General features: G+C 34.7%; 1 protein-coding gene across 1 annotated transcript in view; it reads right to left on the bottom strand.

The window, feature by feature from the left end:
* Positions 1-1,870: 1,870 nt before the first annotated feature.
* The window catches only part of LOC115222375 (phenylacetaldehyde reductase), a 48,084-nt gene continuing 26,685 nt past the window's right edge, over positions 1,871-23,269 (bottom strand). Inside the window, exons 3-10 of the mRNA XM_029792585.2 lie at positions 14,340-14,553; positions 10,723-10,904; positions 8,857-8,991; positions 8,227-8,312; positions 6,902-7,022; positions 5,739-5,819; positions 4,809-4,930; positions 1,871-4,001 (exon numbers count right to left, since the gene is read on the bottom strand). Of these exons, the coding sequence (XP_029648445.1) occupies positions 3,606-4,001; positions 4,809-4,930; positions 5,739-5,819; positions 6,902-7,022; positions 8,227-8,312; positions 8,857-8,991; positions 10,723-10,904; positions 14,340-14,553 (1,337 nt within the window). The 3' untranslated portion in view covers positions 1,871-3,605. The remainder of the gene's footprint in view (positions 4,002-4,808; positions 4,931-5,738; positions 5,820-6,901; positions 7,023-8,226; positions 8,313-8,856; positions 8,992-10,722; positions 10,905-14,339; positions 14,554-23,269) is intronic.

Raw genomic sequence — 23,269 nt, forward strand, 5'->3', positions numbered from 1 at the left:
TTGCAAGAAAAATAAAAGATCAATGTATAAGAAACTTGATAGCTGTATAGAATAGGACAGGTTTAAGAGCTGCTACATAACTAAATACTGCAGTGCATCTTGTCCAATACTGATTCTGTGAACCATTTGAGTTGAAAATATGTAACATCACAATTAAAATGATGCTATATCTAATTAAAAAAAAAAAAAAAAAAAAATCAACAGGCTAGATAAGTTGAGAAGGCACAAGTTGAATCATACGTTAGAAAGCTGACTAAACAGGAAACATGTTGCTAAAATTTACTGGCCAAAATAGGTATTCGGAGTAAATTTATACCATGATGTCAAAACTTTAAATGGACTAAAGAAAAGTCAGATGTCTGCAGTATATATATAGTCTGGTTGGCTACGTAAATGAGACGGCAACCAAAAATAAGAAATGGAAGCCGGCTTGCTATATTGAAAGTAGTTGGGCAGGGTTCAAAGCGTTAGGAAATCTTAACACAAAGAAATGAACTAAGACATTTGTTTTTCACATTATTTCATATTTTTTTTTCGTTCACATTTATTGAAATTTTTCATAGCTATTTAGAATGAACTGTCATCAAGAGATACACAGTCATCTGGAATCGTCAAAAAGAATCTGGAGTGATTTCATCACTGCAGATTCTGGACAACGGAATAATTATGGAACTGTTTATCATTGCATTTACATGATTGCACTGTGGAAAGATGGACATAGCTACAGTGAAGTGTGTACGTTGACACACGCAGACACACAAACAGACTCACGCACACAGACACACTTGCACGCAAACATTAACTCTCTGAAAGCGCACCCCCCGCCCCACAAGTTGAAGCTGTCTGGTAACTGTAATGAAACGGTACCAGAAATAATGTGACAAAAATAACGGTATGTAGAAACAGATACCAGCATGAAAATTCCGTTAGAGAAAGGAACAGTCTTGAATTTTTTTTTCTTTGCAACATACTTCGAAACAAATGAATGTGTATGTATAGAAAATTTTTTAATGTAAATTTTAGCATTTCTAATCACCATTTTTCAGCATAAATTCACTCACACAAATATATATTGAGTATTAATATAAATCTATATATATCTTATGAACATTCAGACAATAAATCATTATAATATTGGTGGGGCTGTATCAATTTGTTTATTTTTAAAGGCCAATGGCATGAAATGATTGTGACCAGGGCAGTTTCCTTAGTGTGAACATATGTAGTACCAAAACATTGAAAATTTGGTTAAGAATATAGAACATAAGCAACACAATTTGTTGCACAATTCTTTAAAAAAACCCAAAATACATTAAGGAATGCTGCAAGAAAAAAATTTCAACAAGGTTTAACTGTTCATACCTACAGAAAGAACAAAATTCAGTTTAGTAGTTAAAACTGGAAATATTGCTAAATAACTTCAAATTTAATACAGGATCTTAAATTGCTTCCCCAACTTAGAGGAATTGCAACAGAAACAGGCTTAGTGTAAAGCTAAGTATAAGAAAATGAAGGCAAAAATCACTGTATCACAGGAAATCTTGGTTATTAATAGCTACAAAGAATTAGATCAGGCTTAAGAGCCACCAGATTAAGGAAAACCTACTCCTTACTTTTAATTTAATACAGAAATAACCATTTGTATCTGTGAACACAGAAACAAAAGTTGTATGACCATAAGTAAAAATTCCAATTTTTAATTTGATCAAGATCACACCTGTAAGGAATCAGGCATGCACCAGCCTTGAGAAATATCAATGGAGAAAGCTGGTTATACACTGAATTAGAGATGAAAATCTATTTTAGTACTTTGGCCTTAACAACCACTTAATTATTTAACAAAGCTCAAAATAGGTGTGACACTGGCATGAGAAAGCTGTCTTTGTCAGCAACAATTACACTTAACATTGTCCACCTTTCATTTTTTTTTTAATATGCAGATAATTCAAAGATGAACAGTCTTAAAATGGCAACCGACACCTAACCCACTGTCGTATTTTTGTTATCTCAATCAGAAATAGATCTGTGCATCTCGAAATAGAATATCCTTAGTTCTTTAAGAGTGGAGTTAGAGAGAGTTCTACAAACATCAAAATATGATGGGAAATCTTAGAATTGTTGGGGAGGAGAGAGAGAAAGAGTTATACTCAAACCAGTTGTATGGTCAAGCACCACTATTAGAATCAAAACTTTACCAAGAAACTTTGGGGTGGGGAAGAAAGGAATTAAGAGGAAAATGATACTTTCAAACACAGAAAAGGAAAAAAAAAACCGTCCAGAGTCAGAGACATATTTTAGTGTTGTGGAGGAGGAAGGTGATGATGATGGTAAGAAGGAGGCAGTGTAGTTCTGGGGTGGGGTGTTACATCCAATTTTCTGGAAGAAGCTGGAATGATATACAAAGTCTTTGCAATAATACCCACAAAGAGGCAAGTTACTGGTTTCTCTAAATGAAGATTTTCATTTAGACACAAACAATTCAGCAGAGAAAAATAAAATTAAAAACGTTAAATTCTATTATTAGAATAAGCTTACTGGGAATGTGGTAAACAAAATGCAAAAAGATTTTAAAATTGAAATTTCTTTTCAATTTTTCAATACTAATTCAATTAAAGTATAGCTGTACCCGCTTCAAGACAATAGTGCAATTTTGAAGTCTTGGGTAAGCTCTGCAGAAACTATAAGAAATTAATCTCTTGCAGTGAGAAAAGTAAAACTAATAATATACTAGTTATCAAAACTTAGACATATCTAGAAATTACCATTAGCAAATTATTCATAATATAATTTTATTTTATTTTAATTTTTTTCCATTTTTCAAAATCATTTAAGATGGTTTATAGAGTTAGCTTTTCCATAAAAAACTGTCACATGCTCCTCTTAGCATTCAGTGTCCCCAGAATTATTTATATATTTCCTTTAACGTCCACTTCCACCAAATTACAGAAAAAGGAAATCACTTGTTTTAACTTTTCATTTGAATTTTATATATATATATATATATTTCATTTTTTTTTATTTCTTTATATTCAATTTAAAATATAACAACCAAGGTAGGTAATTGGTCAAAACTTGGTGAATTGAAAAAAAAAAAAAAAGTTTCTTTTAAAGAACTCAGTTGAAACCCCCATGTTTTTTTTTAATTTTTTTTTTTTGGTAAATGTGTTTTGTTATATCAATTTATGTCAGGATATTCATCAGGAACTTTAGAAAGAGGGATAGCAAGTAAATAGATTCAAATTATAGAACGAGATATACAATAGAAAGAAATAGACAGTGAGTCAGTGATGCTGGCTGGGAGCATCAGTAGTTTTATACATATATCTTTTTTTATGTTTTGTTTTTGACTGACAAGATTTTGACAAATGAAATAGAAAAATGAGCAAATCAAAACTTCCAGTATCAAGAAGCAACAACGAAGATTTTAAGATCAGAAATGGCTGTTGCCTAGATATCTTCACAAACAGATCTTCATTTCTTTTTTTTTCTGTTAATATTTTTTTTTTTGTTTAGCAATTGTGAATATCTCATTCCTTTTCCTTCCATTTTTTCCTTTTTTCCTCGCCCTTTGTTATCTTTTATAATCATAATAATTATTAATATTTTTATTTTTCTGGTTCAGGCTCGTCAGCTTTTTTCTCTTCTGCTTTCTCTTCATTTTCTGGTTTTGAATCTTCTTTCTTATCCTTATCAGCTTCTTCAATTTTTTCGTCTTTCTTCTCCTCAGCCTTTTCTTCTGAAGCCTTCTCTTCTGCCTTTGTTTCTTCTTTCTCTGCTTTTTCTTCTTCCTTCACTTCTCCATTCTCCTTTGGCTTATCGCTGTCTCCTTCCTTCTTTTCTTCATCTTCTTTGGCATCAGCATTCTCTTCTGCAGCATTCTGAGCATTCTGTCCCTTGTACTTCTTGGTCTTTTTGATGACACCAGCTTCTATTAAACTGTAAGCCATATCAATGATGGTTTCTTTACATTCTTTTGGAGTTATACCAAGAGTTTCCTTCATCTGAAAAGAAAATTTAAAAAAGAAAGCGTTAGATATTTCCATGAATAAATTTCAACAATTACAACTGATTATTGAAAATATACACAATGCTTTTATAATTCTGTAATCCTTGTTACACTTCTAATCTAGACACTAAATTTATTCCAAATGGGAGAAAGAATTCTTAATTTTAAGCTATTTACAATCATTGAATTATTGTTGAATATATAGAACACTCCACTCTGAAATACTTGCAAGTTGTGATTGCAGCTCAATCCTGATATAAAACATTTAGGACTAAAAACAGTTTAGCTAAAACCCTCTTCATCTATTCTGCAGGTATATTGTAAACAAAATCATCATTTAGCATCCGCTTTCCATGCTAGCATGGGTTGGACGGTTCAACTGGGGTCTGTGAAGCCGGAAGGCTGCATCAGACCCAGTCTGATCTGGCAGTGTTTCTACAGCTGGATGCCCTTCCTAATGCCAACCACTCCGTGAGTGTAGTGGGTGCTTTTTACGTGCCAGACGGAGCATTCCAGATATATGAGCAGTAGCCCAAATAAAGATTTTACTTGAGCTTTATAGTACATTCAGCAACTGATCCCAGCTGAATTATATTCTGGTCTCCAAAGACAAAACCTAATGTTTAGCATGAGATTTTGGGGATGTGGGTTTTACATTATTAAAAAAAAAAAAAAGAAAGAAATTAGAAGGCTGACGTTTGTAATATGTTTAATTTGGCATTACACAATGATCCTAAACTAAACTTTGCTACAACCAGAAGGAAAAAACTATATTTGTAAGTAAAAGGAATTTCATAGTTACCTTAGTATTATCCAACTTGAAAATTTTACCAACTTGTGGGAGATATTTCTTGACTTCTTTATCGTAAAGACTTCGCAGTTGCAATACAAAGTTGGGGCAGTTAATGGTTGGGACGTTATAACCTAAAATGAAAAAGGAAATCACTTTATGACATACCTAATACCTTAAAAAAAGCAAAAATGCAAAAAAGAAAAAAAACTTTAATACCACAAAATTTTCAAAACGTGAATTTTTAGTTCTTCATCTTATTTAAAGTATGGTGTTCCATCAGTGACAAGACTTTTAGGATGTTATGTATTTTAAAGTTTTCAATGACATTTCTTACTTCCTTGTACATTATTTCAGAAGGAGATTGATTGTCTGCATCTAGTTTCTCCTAAAAGGCTTACTACTGTCTCCTTTAGTATCAGATTAACCTCGATTGAGCAAGCATAGCAAAACCATTTAAACTCCATCTTTCTTCAAGGCACACTGCACTTGCTCCCATATCATCCATTTCTAAGGCAGCAATGTGTGATTTACAGAAGATCTGGATGCTATTTCTGATAGGTCAAGTAACAGTGCAGAGGTTCCAACATTAATAAGGAAACTAGTTTCACCTATTTCAGTTCTGATCTCACAAATATGTAACCAAAACATGAAAATCCATTCTAAGTTTAAAACTGTATTTGATGTATGCTTTCTTTAAGAAACTAGTGAAATCTGGTTGCTATTTCTAACAGGTTGAGAAACCCTGTAGAAGCTCCCTCATTGGCTTGCAGCAGTTTCCTATCTTAACAGCACAATACGTTGTTATTCCTCTGCCCTGTACCAATTTTCAGATAAACCTGTGAACTGCATTAATGCCAATGCTTATACTTGTGACATACTGATAGCTTTCAGGATTATTTATTGAAATTTCATTATAGAAAAATAAAAAATGTTACTAACCTTGGGATTTAAACTCCTTGGCCAATACTTGAGCAATATCTTTCATCCACATTTCATTAGCGTGCACAATGAAACGTTTACCTGAAGAGAAAACAAATATAAATTTGGTTATTATGTCAAAATGGGGAAAAAAATGAAATGTGGTACATTAAACTAGTAACAGACATGACTTATTGTGAAGGCATGCGGCTTTGTGTTTAGGTTATTTGACTCATGATATTTAGCAGCAGGTGTTTTTGAGCAAGACTAATTCAAGTTGCTTCAGTCTGCTCAGTACCTGTTTTTCAAAGGGCTAGCCTTGTCACACCCTGTGTCATGCTGAATCACCATGGTAGCTATGTTAAGGGTACCCATGTTTGTAGAGTCCTCAGCCATTTGCATGTTTATTTAATGAGCAGGCTATTCTGCTAATCAGATCAACAGGAACCCTTGTCATGATAACCGACGGAGTACCAGTTAGGCTCATTATGAAGAGCAATTATAGATACAAGTCTACACATTTTAGGTGGGTGCCAGCAACAATCAGACCAGCTTCAGTACTTGAAATGGGACCATAAACAGTCACCTTTAAAGTGATCCCCAGAAAAAAACATTGCCCTTCAGGAAACTGCTTGGTGTTCTTTGGTCCAAGTGTAAAATAATTGGTTAATTAAACCACCAATGTTGGTGATTCAATCAGTTGTTGAAACTGACTGGTCAGCTCAAGAGAATAGACATGACTATTTCAGCCATAATCATACCATTTTTTGCAGAATATTGTAATCCAGACAACCTTATGCAATACATCCTTTTTAAGGCAGCATAGAATGATTTAAAGGCAAATTGACTATTTCTAGCAGATCAAGTGACTTTGTACAGGCTCATTTATTTGCTCATAACTTTCGCCTTCTTGTGTAGATTGAGCATTTTAACATTATTAGGACATTTTATGGTCCCTTATACTAACATATAATCAAAGGTGTTATAACTGATTATGCTTTATTTTATTTATACATAATATATCTATGACCATGTTATCCAAAATACTGTTCTTCAAATATTTTCTTAAGATAACAGGGCATAATTTAAAGATAATTGGTCCACATTTCTTGCAGCTTGAGGCAGGTGCATGGATGCTGTTATGTTAGATAAGAAAGATTTTTCAGTGTTTAATTTCTTCTTACCTGCAGCTTCCTCCAGGGTCATAGCTTTAACATGAGCACTGGCCACATCTCTGACATCAACAATTGCAAAGTTCAACTTGGGAATGACCAAACTGCTTCTCTCCAACAACACTTGAACAATCTAAAAACAATTTAAGAGTAATATAGAAAAATTTCAGATAAAAATGAGTCATTTACTTTCTTGGTTACTAAATCCCCTGCACAACTGATTAATTTAGCCATATGCCAGCCCTGATAAATTATACCCACCCCATCCTAATGTCAGTCCTTTTGTATATCATGAATACTATTGTGTCATTTTAAGATGGAAGCAAAGTTTGAGAGAATTTTGATATTTCTAGCAGACAATGCAAGTACATTAGATGCTGTGAGGAAAGAAATAGTCAAGTCTGATTGATCCAAGTGATGAGGAGGGTTAGCTAGCTTTTAGCTTATTTTAAGTAGTCAAGACTGGAGCCTGGTGCAGCCATCTGGTTCGCCAGCCCTCAGTCAAACCGTCCAACGCATGCTAGCATGGAAAGCAGACGTTAAACGATGATGATGATGATTAGGTGCAGTCTGTGTAGTAAGAATCCTTGCTTCCCAACCACAAGGTTCTGCATTAAGTCCCACTTTGCAGTATTTTGGGTAGGCATCTACTAAAGCCTTGTGAATGGATTTGGTACATGGAGAAACTACATGTAGATGTGTTGCTTGTATACACAGTTTCCATGTGTTTGTCTCCCTGTCTTGGCATCATGTGATAGTTGTAAAATGACTGCCACTGTCATTCAAGCAATGTTATCTATTCCCAATGTTCTCTACGATCATGTCTGGTTCCTTTACTTGAGGACAGGTAAAAGCTGGTGACAGGTAAGGCAACTGGCCACAGAAAATCTGCCTCAATAAAACTGTTCCATACAAACATGGAAAAGCAGATGTTAAAATGATAGTTGTTAAATTAAATTGGAGTTATCCATTCACTAGAGTATGTTATTTCAAGAGAATTATTATAGAAATTGAATAATTTTATTAAAGTGTTGAATAGAAGAATGTGAAAAATAGGAAAGTGTGTGTGAGTTCTTATATGGTATTTCGTGGTAGGTGTTGATATGAGCCAGAAGTGTCTAAGATAAGAGTGATGATTGGACAAGATGTTAATGTTTTTTTTTATCGCATGAAAAATATTTTGAAACCTTTGAATAATCCATAGATTCCATTCTTGTTAACTCTCACTGAAAATCTCAGGGGATTAGGAATGTACAATAGATAGGTGGCCCTAGATTAATACAACTATTATTCTATCTGTACAGAGTCAATAGATGTTATATAAACAAGTAACGTACCTCTGAACTGTAGCATGTAGTTCCTGGCAGTACTGGGCCCATCACGTACGAAGGGTTAATTACAGTAAGCTCTATTTTATCTTCATCTAAAATAAATTGACAAAAAAATTGAACTTAATATTTCAAACAGATGAAACTATTTCAGTGAAATTCTGTGAATACATGGACATGCACCATTTAAAATAGTCAAAAACCCCACATTGGGAAATAACTAAATTTAAAACCGTAGCTCTCATAGCAAAATCCTAAATGCACAACAAATTTTTTCAAATATAATTGTAATACTTGAAATCACAGAAGCATTTATATGATAATTTGAAGTGGGGGTTGATTCTGGAGCTAAAATTATATTCATATTTTCACTTTGATCTTAAAATAAAGAAAGATACTCTGAGCATGCCAGACTAGTGTCTAATACAGAACAATTTACTTTAAAACACCACTTAAATAGTTCTAACTTTCCTACAAAAACATCAATCAGCCCCAAAACATCCAGTAGATTTCTTTTGCCATTAACAAAACCCCTTAGACCATTTCCACACCAATTCAAAAATATACCAGCTGATAAAACACCCTCTCCCAATCGTTCTTAACCAGCCCTCACAATAAAGACACCAATGGCCTTCTCACCTGGCAGTTCCTTGATGTACTCCCAGCCAGCCTTTTCTGCAAGGGTCTTACATTTGCCATAAGGATCCAGCTTGCTAGGATCAGACCAGGCTTCTTCAGTGAAAGCTTTTGAATCTCCAGCAGCATCACCATGGCCTGCAAAACAAAATAACTGCCTTAGTAATACATTTCCACACAGAAAAAACATGTCAGACAAAAATATAGAAAAATAAGTCGTGATGCTCATTAATAAAACATTTGGAAAATCTTTGTTAAAACGTAGATTTCCATAAATTAAAAGGAAAACAATACAATTGAATTTTAAAGATGGTCAGGAAGTTAAAGAGGCCAAACAACTAAAACAGTATCCATTTGCCTTGTAAATGGAAATTACAACTCAATTCAAATCATAGATTACATTGCTTGTAACTAAAACCTACTGAAATATTGAGTATGAGTTTACATTTTCCTACAATACCTGTATCAACTAGAACCTTTGCCTTCATTCAATATGCTAGAAATAGTAGCCAAATCCCCCATAACTGCACTTCCATTTTAAATAGGGAAAGGATATATTGGACAATATATTCTTGGTCATATCCTTAAGGGCATGATTGGAATACCTTTGATCATAGGTTGCCTTGATCAAGGTTGAGCTTTGGCTAAACAAGAACAAATCAATGGATGGGCCCTTAAGTAAGTACTACAGCTATTTTTATTATATTACACTTGTAGTGAGGTAATAGATGTTATTTAGCTAGCTTTCTTCTTGCTCTGTTGTACACCTCCAGTGTATATAATCTTGGATATCTTTCTGAAACAAGCATTAAGTCATTGCAGGAACAAGTCGTGTAAGCTTTAAATGTTAAATTCATATTCCACAGAATGCTACATTGACACAAATGCTTCACTTAAAATTCTATGTGAATAGGTATTTCCGTCTCAAGTGCAAGTGATGAAATCAAAAAACAGTCATCAAGTGATTAAGAAAAAAAAAATAAAAAGGATAGCTACAATAGCTACTTCCTTTTAACATTACAAAAATAGAAGTGCTTTGTAAGAGGAAACTCCAAGTTTTAAACCTCATATAAAGTTTTTAATCTTTCAGGAAACAACCACTTTAGAGCTTAGAGATGGTTAACAGATGCTCATGGAGTTGGCTAGAATTTATTATTTCAATATGTGGAGTCCAAAACTGTATTGCTATTCTTTTGTCCATCCTTTTTTTTTTTTTTACACCTCCTCAAAATAACTCGAGTCAGGAATTTTCTATAAGAAATATTTTAGGCTTGTAGCTTTGACGCTATATCTCTTGACACAAATGGCCATTTCCTGGAATGTCATCACTCAACAAACCCGCTTTATGTCATCAGAGAAAATGACATGAAAATGGCAACTGTTGACATCATTGGTTAACAACCATGTAAAAATTTCGTTTTAATGTCTGGTATTATCTGGTTAGTTTAGCTTGGTATATGTGCCTCACACTGCCTATCTGTGTATGTATGCGCGTCATTTCAAGCAAATTTTCTGTCAGCTATGCTGTGGTTATTAACCTTGGCGATAAATATACATACATTAACAGCTAGCTGTAATTAATAAGAACACATCATTTAAGTACAACAATGGTACCGTGTTAAAGTAAGAATATATGGTGGAAAACAAAGAATACAGTTTAGAAAATTAACAAGGTTTTTCATATTTTATTGCAAATTAGTTGGCCAATGTAGTGAGATTAAAGCATTCAGTTGTAAAATTTATTTGTTACCACAATCAAAACATTTCACTGCTTGCAGATAAAGAAGCAGGATATATTTACTTGGCACCATTTTCTCAGACAAAATATCCTACACATTTGTTCTAGAAGTTGATAAGAATCATACTTACATGTGATAGCAGCTGAAGAACTGGTCATGACAACCCTCTTGACTGACTTGGCGGCCACACAGGCCTTCAAAACAGCTAATGTCTCATCGACAGCAGGTTGTACCAATTCATTATCATCTTTCGACTCTTTGTTGGGAAATGGACTGATGACATGGATAACATATTGGCAACCTTTTACTGGTCTGAAAAAAAAAAAAAAAAAATGGAAGCAACCATAATTAGAAAATCTGTTGTTACAAGAAATAGATACAAAGTTCTAATTCCTACTAGATATATCCTATCAAAAACAAAAGGAAGAGTTGCAAGTTAAACAAAGCTAGTTTATTAGGACTTACTACATACAGTCACCACAATAAGAGTGCTTAACCCTTTTGTAACTGTAATGCTTATTTACATCGTTTTGAAGTAATCATGCATTATCTTGTAGCTTTAAGACTTTGATGGTGTTTGTTTTGTTTTAGAATGACATTGTGGTAGGATTAAGAGACTGAATCTACCCAGTTTAAATGTAAAACAGCTGGAATATTTGAGCTGGATATGGCGGGTTTAAACACAAGATTCTTAATTAGAAATTTGACTAGTCATTCTTTGAAATTGAAAATTTGTGAGCCAGTGTCTGAAGCACATCTGTGATCCAATGATGTTATTGATGTATATCAGTTTGGAGGCCATCCAGCTGGATAATATCAGTTTCAGACACTCAAGTCCAAATATTCAGCTTGTATCAAAAACATTTAAAAATTCTTTTAGTAACTTATATTTAAATAACTTAGTCAAGAGGGGAACTTTGCACATATGTGATTTTGTTACCAAGTACAGCACCTGCTCCACATTGAAGTAGATAGCTAGATCTATAGTGTAATATTAAACTTCAGAAAAAAATTCACACACACACAAAAAAAAATCCCTAATTATTTTTATAAACATCTGGTGTTAGGAAGAGCCTCTACAACAGACAGTTGTAATCTGGACAGCTCTCTGTCAAACTCTCCAACCCATGCCCAGCATGGAGAGAAGCCATTAAACAAGGATGATGAGGAGAGTGATTGCTAGCCATAGTATACTCATTCCAACGAATTATCTGACTAAATCCAGTTTTTTTAAAAACATTTTTCTGGCCATTTTTGCTTAATGTATTACAGGTGAACTGTGGGACAGTAGCTAAGTAAGGAGTTAAAAATGAAGTCCATAACCACTTGCAATTTATTTTTAGGGGCAAGGTGGTGTTAGAGGGGGAAACCCAAACTAGCTTTTCTACCATTAGATATCTTTGAGCTGACAGTTCAATCATAAAGATTTGCACTACCAATTCAAATAGTTCTACTATTGTTTTGGAAGCTGCAGAACTCATCTCTGGTCAAAACAGAAATCTTGAAATGTCCACTGAACAATATATCTCCAATGCAATAGCAACTGGATTGAGAAGCTGAAACAGGCACCCTTCCCCTTGAAGCACACCAGCTCCTATATTTCATGCTAAATTTAAAAGCTGTTCAACTAAAATAGAAACCTAAGAAAAATCAGAGAAACATTTTAAAAATATTCCAAATAGATGTGCACAGGATATTTCTATCTATAAATACTCAATCAAACAGTTGTTTAAAGACTGAAAATGGTTTAAGAAACAACAAAATGCAATTATTTGATTAACAAGCTCATTTGTTGATCCCTGGCAAAACTTTCTGAGGGCCATATGGTTTAATGAATCAGTAGTAATTAATATTTTAATATGTAAATATCTAGTACGCAGTGATTTTTCACCAAGTGACAGTTTTGTGATTCAGACACTGAAGATCAGTCCTTGCATATTATGTAGCCAATGATGGAGCTGCTACACGGTCAACCACTAGAAACAGCAGTCAAATCTTTCAATTACAAAAAGAAAACACAACATTCTTAGATAATTCTAAAAAGATGGGTTGGGCATGACGGGAATGCTTTTGATCATAGATCAACTTAAGGTTATCCTAGAGCTAAGCTACAACACCAAAAACATGTAGTATCAATGATATACATTTGCAAAACATTTCAACACTGATATAAGTTCTTTTTCCATGCCACATATGTGGTTCAATATGGTTCACGTTATTTGGGGCATTTACTCTGCACAAGGTTTACATATTCAGATTCTGCCTCTAAGAAGTTACTTTAAAATTAATCTGACTGTGAAACATACGAGGTAGTCAGTAGAGAAATTAAGAAAGCTTTTAATTAAAATGGATTGACAGAATCATTGAAGTGCTTGGCAGTAGTTGTTGCAGTTCTATGTTCTGAGTTCAAATACCATTGGAGCCAACCTTGTCTTTTTATCTTTCTGGGGTCAATAAAATACCAGAGCAATTTAATCAACTAACGCATATTACTTAACTTTCATCCCACTGAGATGCTCAATAAATAGCATGGAGAGCATCCAAATGCCCTAATTGGGATCAGAATTGCAATCACATCAAAATCTCAAAGCTATGAGATAATTCATTAATTGAAAACTGAGTGATCAAACCTATTGATGGGGCAGGAAGGGTCACAGAAACCCTAGGCTTTGAAGTGAATTTCAAATGAGTTGAGACTGTATGATGAAACCTCAGGTTGCATTTAAGAGCATATCTTAAGGAATAAAACGTTTACCTTATATTTTTTTAAAATAACATTTTCTTGAAGTAGCAAGCCTGAAACTTTAGGTGATGAAAGTTGGTGTTGAGGATTTCATACGTTTTCAAAAGACATCTACACTATCAATAGAATTGATCTTTGTATATTGCAGATACTAACCTTAACTGATGAACTATCTGCAAGGGGTAGAGAATATGGACAGATGATATGAACAATTAATTATTAACCCTTTAGTATTCAGATTACTCTACTAAATGTTATGCTTATTTAATTACATTGTTTTCAATTAATAATGTATATCTCATAGCTTTGAGATTTTGATGATGTGATTGCTTATTTTTATTATGACATTGTAGGATAGGTGCAAGAGGCTGGATCTAGCTGGTTTGACCGTAGAACAAGTATAATATCAGGACCGGACATGGCAACTTTAAATGCTAAAGGGTTAAAAAATGTTTTCACATCCATGTATCTCTATAGTAACTGTTGAAATGATATTCGAGTCAAAACATTAAGACCCTTCTCATGTAATGTATCTTCAACAATCTGTATATCCTACTTAACGTGGATATACTATAAGAACATCACAATGCTGCAGTATTCGTCTTGAAGTACTTCTTATAGAGGCTTTGTGATGACGAATACCGCCGTATTCAGCCTTCTTACAGTATATTTATGTTAAGTGGGATATACAGATTGATATTAGGTACTAATACTATAACTGTTGCTAATAGATACACGCTATATGTCCAAAGAGAAAATTGGGATAGATAGACAGACATAATGTGAAAAGACATGGAGAAATATACAATTTCTATCTCTGGTACAAGACTACATTTGAGGGAGGGGTAGACTAGTTTTTCACTGGTTTATATTTTATCGATGACCAATTCACCATAGGGAGTCAGTAACTCAATGTATAAAAGGGGCCGGGTAAATACTGCAAAGCATTTCGTCCGACGTTCTAATGATGTACTTCCTTAATAAGGGTCAACAGGAATACTTACTCTTCCCAGGCATCAGATTTACTGCTGTCCACCTCCACCAACTCCAGCTTATTTGCGGCTTCTGGACATAAGTTTTGCAAAGCCTTCACCTTCTCCTCTTTCTTTTTCTCGTCGTCCACATTTGGCACCACTCCTCTCACTTTATAGTTGTTCTCCTGAAGTTGCTTGATGATATAAGGAGAAACAAACCCAGATGCACCAGTCACCAGAACCACTGAAAAAATAAAGAAAAGATTCTAAGGTCAGAAATAGTTAACATTTTACCATGAATTTTTTTTTATACGTAAATTTAAGATACAGCGATAATTATGCATTCACCCTCCTCCAACAACTCTAGATCTTGCAAAAGAGCTAATACTTTCGTAATGTCAGCTTTTTTCACAAGCCTAATTCTTGCAAGAAACTTAGTTCAATTCTGTTCCACAATTGCCGCAGAAGATTCAGGTTTCACCTTGCTTCTACTGCAGATCATCGTTATCTGAGCTTATTAAATCTGCTGTATCTTTGTATTTTATGCTTATATAGTATGTATGAATGAATGCGCTTACACGTATGTATGCAAAATGAAAGATTTTGTATTTGTTGAAGCCTTATGAAATTTAAGAGCCATTTACAGAAAAAAAAGCTATCTCTGAAGTGATAGGCAAAAATATAGAATCTATTTCACACTTTCAAAAGAATCAGCTACTTGTCTAAATTAGGCGACCCCCCACCCCAAAAAAAAACTTATAGTGTAAGAAAAAGCACACCAAGGAAAAAATTCTCTTCCTTGGTCGGACGTGAGTGGGATGGGAAATATAAACCGCTTGAATCAAACAGAAAAACTTTCATACACCGTTGACATTCTTCAAATGTTTTGTCACATCACCGAGTCTAATACTGTCTTCTATAATCGTTCTGGCTTGCACCAGTTAGCAAAACCCCCAAAAAGATTAATTGCTTATTTAAATGCGAGGTCATGTGCAATTAGAGCAATGTGGTTTAATTTTGTGTGACTAGGTAGAACTATATTATACTTGTAAAAGTTGAAACCGAGGAGCCTTAGAGATATTTGACGAACAAGAAGAGAAGAGGGAAGCATTTAATTGGTTTCACTCATTGGGTTATAGTCATACCGGAACACTTCCTTCTAGCATAAAGCCAATTACTTAAAAATCCAGTAGTTGTCTTCATCGATCACGGCACAAATGAATTTGGACAAGATGTGAGCTCAACAGAAAGGAAAATTAATATACTAGAATATTTTGTCCGGTGCTTATAAGCGCAGGAACAAAAGATGCTTATAGTGGGTGCAGACCCTGATCCAAAATTGTTTACAGACAAGGTCGACTTCATTCAATCTTAATATCAAAACACACAAGTATAATAATAATAATAATAATCCTTTCTACCATAGGTACAAGGCCTGAAATTTGAAGGGAGGGGACTAATCGATTACATCGACCTCAGTGATTCACTGGTACTTAATTTATCGACCCCAAAAGGACGAAAGGCAAGGTCGACCGTGGCGGAATTTGAACTCAGAGCGTAAGGACGGACGAAATGCCGCTGAAGCATTTTGCCCAGCGTGCTAACGATTCTGTCTGTTCGCCGCCTCAGTAATAATATTTGCACATCAATCAAGTCAGATAAATCCAATACAAAGTGACATTTCAAATCGCTTTGGCGAAGTTTTCTAAAATGATGCTTATTGCCCCCGCGAAAATTTTAGGGGAAATGCTTGCACCCCTTGCACTCCCTGTTCCCGAGCCTATGTCACCCCATCAGTGTGTGTGTGTGTATATATATATATATATATATATATTATATATATATATATCAAAATAAGCAACAAGGATATCCAAGGTAGAGTAGTACAATTGTTTTATGCTACTTCATATATATAATTAGTACAATTGTCATTCCATCGATATTATATATATATATATATATATATATATAAAATGAATTCTATCCATAGTTCTTAAACTTGAAACATATTTTTTGTGGAGTGGCATTCGTTTCAGTAGTTGAGAATCTGAAGCACTAACTATAAATTCAGAACATGTCAACTAAATATTTGATTAAGTTTATAAAAGCCAAATTGTATAGTTATGGAAAAACAACTAATTTTAAATCTCTGAGCGAGAAATATGTCGTTAACAGTAGCGTACAGTAAAATCTAATTGTCTTTTTATTTTAACGAAAAGATTTTATCTACAAGATGTCAGATTGATCCGTTTTTTCCCCTTTTTATAATTGGTCAGTAATTTGCATATCTTTCATAAGTGGGAGAGGAGAATCAAGCAAACAGTAACTATAAAAGATTCGATTTAAAGTAGCCAGATCTTATATGTATGCCGTTACTAGCGACTTTCCACGTGGAAGAATATTTCATTAGCCGTCTGACGAAACGTTCAGTCAAATAGAATATGCATATATTGAAACTATTTCTCCTGTTTGTTAATACTAACGCGCGCATGTGTGTAAAAATAATTTGGGGATTCGATTGTAAATCACCTATGCACTTATGTATACATACACAAACACATATCTGATAAATTAAAAGCTAATATTTTTAAAGCAAGCTTAAGAATAACAAAATAGTTACTGGAAGGGAAGACAAGTAAAATTTGGTATAAAATTTTATAAATTTCATTAGTTTCAGCATCGAGCTTCACCATTAGTAAATGTTTTAAAATTCTTGAATCTGCTTTAAAATAATGACCATAATCTATCAGTAACTAACACACACACACACACACACACGAGTGCAAACACACTTTTAGGGACCTTAAGGATAGAAATGTAGATGTATAGATATATTTTTATCACACGTTGCTGCTATCTTCATATACACACGCAGACAGTTTCTCTTCTAGCTTTTCATTATTTCTACCAAAAGGAGCGCGACAAGACGTGTCTATTATACATCTATTTATCTCTATCGCACAGACAGCAAATGTTGACTAAGTTCATGGCGGTCGTCTTGTCGATTTGTTTATAGACAGACGAGGCAGTAAAACCTTTTACAAACAGGAAGTAGATGAGGGGGGAGCATAGTGTGAGATATACAGAGTGGAATGAGGAGTGAGAAGGTGAAGGGCTGAGAGAGATGGGAGGAAGAGCTGACAGTGCTGCGTGAGTTAACCAATCGTTATCCCGAGTTTGGAATTTGGGTGTACGTCCAACCCATGCAAGTATGGAAAGTGGACGCTAAAATATAGTATTACACTCGGTTCTTAATTGTAACTTGCAAATATTTAAAAACTGAATGTCACGAATAAGGTAACAGAAAGAACATTTTTATATAAATTTTAACGAAAATTAAGATTTTCCAAAAAAAAAAAAAAAACGAATCCAGAAAATCACATGTTTGTGTAACTGATTCCAAGTAGGCGAGTGTGTATGTGTTTTTTTTCTATGATTTGAATCAAATCAATTTGTGCTGGTTTTTTTTTTTTGTCTTTGGAAAGAGACTGGAAAAGAAATGAGCTAGCAAAAAACAAGGCTGTTTAACACGAACCAAGCTACTACTGGTTTGCAAGGCATATCATTTGAAAAGGCAGAAGGGGCTGTATCAAAACAATTATTTTTCGGATGAGGGATAGGCTGGTGCCTTTTATGCAGTAATGTCATCAAACACAGTGTCCCCAATATATTAGTCAGTGATGGGTCTGTTTCTCTTGTTTATGCGTCTAATTGGTGCTAATGCTTAAAATATCATTGTGTTCAATGACTTTTTTTAAAAGAAAATTTGGTATAATGATATCAGATTTTTTAATTAAAAAAAAATGTCTCAGTTCATATATATATAAACTATCATTATATGCATTAAGGAAGCTTTTGTGTTGTATTTTGTCATTTAACAGTACAACCTTTATAGTTGGGGATACAGAACAGCAGAGACAGAATCAAAACTGGGAGTGGTTGATGTCATTGTTTGACGAGCGTGTATCTTCCCGACCCATCACACACAGACGCATACAGTGCTATGACTACTGACACCTCATAACCCCTTTATACAGACACACAATCTCTAAATGATTCAGATTGCTCCTGGCACCCACACAAAGTCTTTGTTCTGGACTGCTCCAGGCAACCAGTCCTATGCACCTTCCCCTTTCCACTTTTAACCTAGTTCTATATCTATTGTTCCCCCGCTATCATTACCTCTGCAGTCCACTTGAGGACCTTCAGGATTCAATTTTTTCCCCTTTTTTTTTTAAAAAAAAAGGGGAAAATGAAAAAGGTAAAATAGAAATGTTTTTGTTATTTAATGACGGTTGCTATGACAATAAGGGATTAGCAAATCAGAAACGACAGTGCAAGAGAACCCAGTAGCTATGTATGGCGGGTTATTTTACTGAATTGATTTTAAAATAAGCTAAATTCCATTAAAAATTAGAATTACAGGAGGGGGGGAGATCATTAGCATAACAAATTGAGAATAATCGATCCCTTTAAGAATAAAAAAAATAAATGGAGCTTGTGATTAATTTAGTGAAAGGGAAAGGAAATGTCGGTAATATAAAGTTGATATTCTAAACACGTTTTTATTTTCATTTCACCTGCCATTGCCAACGTCAGCTGCTGTATTTTCTGACGAGGAGAGCTTGATCTTACATCTTACCAAAGACCAGTTAGAACCAGATTTTCAATATTTACAAACTCAATGATTTTTGTCGACTCAGAGCATTAGCTTCTTCTAGATTCTAATTATATTTCCTCAATATTTAAAAACAATTCCTTGTATTAGATATAATAATATATATTTGAAATATAGTGTGTATGTGTGTGTTATATATATATATATATATATATATATATTATATATATATATATAATATATATATATATATGTTAGAAGTATTGGGGGTGGTGTACAGATTTAATACATATGAAAGAAAAAAGGTGTTCAGAATGCTGGATGGTTGTAAAAATATATATTTATTTACATATCACATTATTTCTTCTGATTAGCGCTTTGAACTACTCCTGTAGTTTCATCAGATTATGTATATATATAAATTTACAGAAAGTGAAAGACGAAGACAGGTGGCGGAACAACAGGTATATTAGTTTAATGCTCAGGAAGAATGGAAAAGCCTGACGTTTCGAGCGTACGCTCTTCGGCAGAAAGGACTGAGAGGAAACGAAAATGGAGAGAGAACGAAAAAAAAAAAAGAAAAAAAAGGGCTGGGATTATCGATTCAACACGATGACATGCATGCATACACATCTACTCCAGTAACCATACATGGTTAAGAAGATATAACTAGCACCGGGTCATGATGTGCTGCTAAACTGTAAAGCTATCAGTTTAAGATGCTGTACATCTGCACCGTGGTGGTAAGTTCCAAGGAAAGCCACATTTGCAAGAAGTTCCGTTCCGTAATTGAGCAATCATTCGTAACAGGCTCTTCGTATTTCCGAGGATCGTTATCGCTGCTCATTCACTTTAATTTCACATTCCTTGTAATATGGCAACAAGCGAAGCTGAAAACAATCTTGAGCAATGCGACAGAGTGAGTTATACTATGTTGACCACGGTGGGGCGGTTTGAGCACATATTGTGAAAGAGTGAACAAAAACCATGAAGCAGTTTTTACAACTTATATGGAGTAACATTACATTAAGGAGTGGAACGTGCAATTATGCTATTATTATATGTTGGTCTGAGACCAAAGAAAGTTCTACAACTGGGAGTGGCAGGTCAAGAGTGTGTTAGCTGTTTAGGTTGTGGTTGGAGAAGGGGCGGGGAATCTAAAAAGAGATTAAACCGAATGGGTTTAGCGGGAGTTTTGGTAAGTTTACAGTGTTGCTGTAAAAATCAAGTGGAGCTTTAAGGATGGCATTTGTACCAGTCTACGTATGTTTTACTTGCCATTGGACTGTGGTCATACAAGGGGACAACCTTGAAGGGTTTAGCCGAACAAAACTCCACTGCTTATTGTAAACCTCGTCTAGTCTATCGGACTTTTTGTCGAACTGCTACGTTAACGGGGACGTAAACCAACAATAATCACGAAGTGGAGGCAAAGAAACGCACACATAGACATTACATATTCCCTTACAAAGCATTAGTCGGTCCGGAGCAACAACTCGACTTAAGAATGCATAACACGTGTCTGTGAAGAGAACTTAACCACAGGACCATGCCTCCACATATAAACCAGTGCTCCGCAACTGGTATGCCGCAGTGAAACCCGAATATAATTTGCTTCTCAATACTTTTAGTTATATTTTTTAGTCCAAGTGTGCCCCCCGAATTTTGAAAGGAATATAAGTGGATCGCATGTGAAAAAGGTTGCGGAGCACGAATGTAAAGTGATTTATTCTACAGAACCAATAATTGGTTGGCTCCTGGAAAGCTGTGTTAAAAAGAGTAAACAGACCTCTCAACGTAGATGACACAGCAATTTTTATGCCATCCAAGATGCAAGCCATTCTTTTTGAACGTAGGAAGAATAAACGTTTTAAATTTAATATAGTGGATTAAGCATTTAGAATAATTGAATTCAGTATCGCAGAAGAATTTAAATTTTTAGCAGATGTTTGAAAGGAATGTAATTGAAATCTGCAAGGAGCTATCCACCCCCACCATCACCGGCAGAATGGATCAAATATCAAATTCTAACTCGCAGCCAAACGTTAAAATGGTTAATAGGATATCTTACTCCGCTAAAATAGTTTTTCTTTTTTCCTTTTGCATTTAAAACTTATCTATGGAATACAGTATTTTAGACATTGACAAAGCTAGAGTTAATTAACCAGCAGTTTAGGCAGTTATTTTATTCAATTGGTACGAAAAAGAAAAAAGAAAAACTGAAATAAATTTGAATACCAAGATAATGCTTCGAAGCGGACGATTTGATACTCGGATCTTCTCACTCTTTTTGCTTTCTTGTCGCCTGAACGAACACACAAAGAACGATAAACCAAGCAGCAGCGGAGTGAATCATCCGCCTCGAATGAATATATAACACTATTGAACAAGTTTTCTCATCATCATCATTTAGCGTCCGCTTTCCATGCTGGCATAGGTTGGACGGTTCAACTGGGGTCTGGGAAGCCAGAAGGCTGCACCAGACCCAGTCTGATCTGGCAATGTTTCTACGGCTGGATGCCCTTCCTAACACCAACCACTCCATGAGTGTAGTGGGTGCTTTTTACGTGCCACCGGCACAGGTGCCAGACGGGGCTGGCAAACGGCCACGATCGGATGGTGCTTTTTACGTGCCACCGGCACGGAGGCAGTCGGGGCGGCGCTGGCAATGGCCACGTTCGGATGGTTCTCTTATGTGCCACCGGCACTATAATTTATAATTGTTTTTATATTTGTTACATTTGAATTTTATTTTTAAAATAACTTTTATAATGATTAAACGCACGTTTATTTGATTGGAATAAGACCATGCTAGAGCACCACCTTCGAGGGCTTAAACCATCATATCGATTCTGTACCCTCTGGGTGTTTTATCGAACTATTTCCATAGAAGCACGAATTTGTGTTTCTGCAGACCAAATTCCATTTGCAAGACATTGGTTTACTGGAGACTACAGTAAAAGACATCCAATGTACCTCGTGGTAATTCGATCTCGAAACCACGTAGTTGGGATACAAATCTTCCAACTATAAAACTCGTATTTGTATTTTGTATGTTCAAAAGTCAAATTAGTGGCTTTTCACGTTTCAAGATGAGCTATTTTTCTAATTCTGACAAGTATATCACGGTCAATATCGAATGTAGTCCGAACTCCCCAAAATGCTTCGAAACCACTTATTGATATTGAAAAGGCAAGAGCAAAAGTAATCAAATGGTTTAACCATGCCTCTCAGCCAATGTTTAATGAACAAACTACCAAAACTTTAAAATTATAAGAGCAACGAGCATAATGCCAATGTTACAAAATGAGAAAAAATGTCACTGCAGTCCAAGTGTACAGGAAATAATTTTAGCTTCAAAACATCACCAGCAAAAATAAACGAAATGAAACGGTCATTAAGATACGATACTGGTAGTGGCAGAATATCTTGTTTTACTCATTTAGAAATTGAATCAAGATTTCAATAACAGTTTCCTTGTTTTGAGGTTAAAGTTATTTCTTTAATTTCAAAATGAATACAAAATAGTTGAATGTATTTTAAGTGATAATTATAGAGAAGTTCAAAATCTCATATGCCAACGTAAAGCTTGGAAAGTCGGCGCCAACCAAATTACTGGTAGTAAGGTGACTGTTCGATGCTTAACATCACTTGTACTTCACTGTATTCATAAAAAAAACCCCAGTGGTAAATGAATTCAATTGAAAACAGTTTTGTAAACATTTACCATTCGTTTAAAAGTAGTAGACTGGCGTTTTATCCATGGGAAAATCTAAACTGCCGAACCTATTTGCAGCCAAGATATACTATCTAACTTAAGGCTGCACCAGTAGTAATGGAAAGGGGATATAAAGAGAAGAGGTATAGAACAAAGTCAATAAAACGTAGGGATCTCTGCTGTTGGAAATTGCACTTATGCTCGAGTTCTGATTTGAAGGGTTGATTAATTCATAGAAAATTACTTCTAATCCCAAATTTAAGCTTTGAAAAACTGGAAGCAATTTAAGGAAGTATCATTGTATTAATTTTTTCCAATGGTTGATTTATGCCGAAAGTCTTCTCGACGATAGGATAAAGGGTTCAATTGACCTGGAGTTTCAAAAAAATGTTTCCATTTAATAGTGCTGAGTTATTTTTGAGAATAAGCTATCTACAGTTGTGATCGGGGATGAATGTTCTCGTCCAAATCCATGAGAGTTAAAAACTTGCAACTGTGCTGCCATAGCAATCTGTTACTCCAATAGTTCCCGCTCGTGTCTAATTTCTCCTTCCCGCATTAGTCAAAAATATTACAAAAAATACCCCATACTGGATAGGATTAACTAAAGCTACAAACGCCATA

Source organism: Octopus sinensis, linkage group LG19, assembly GCF_006345805.1.
Source record: "Octopus sinensis linkage group LG19, ASM634580v1, whole genome shotgun sequence".
Lineage (NCBI taxonomy): Eukaryota > Metazoa > Mollusca > Cephalopoda > Octopoda > Octopodidae > Octopus > Octopus sinensis.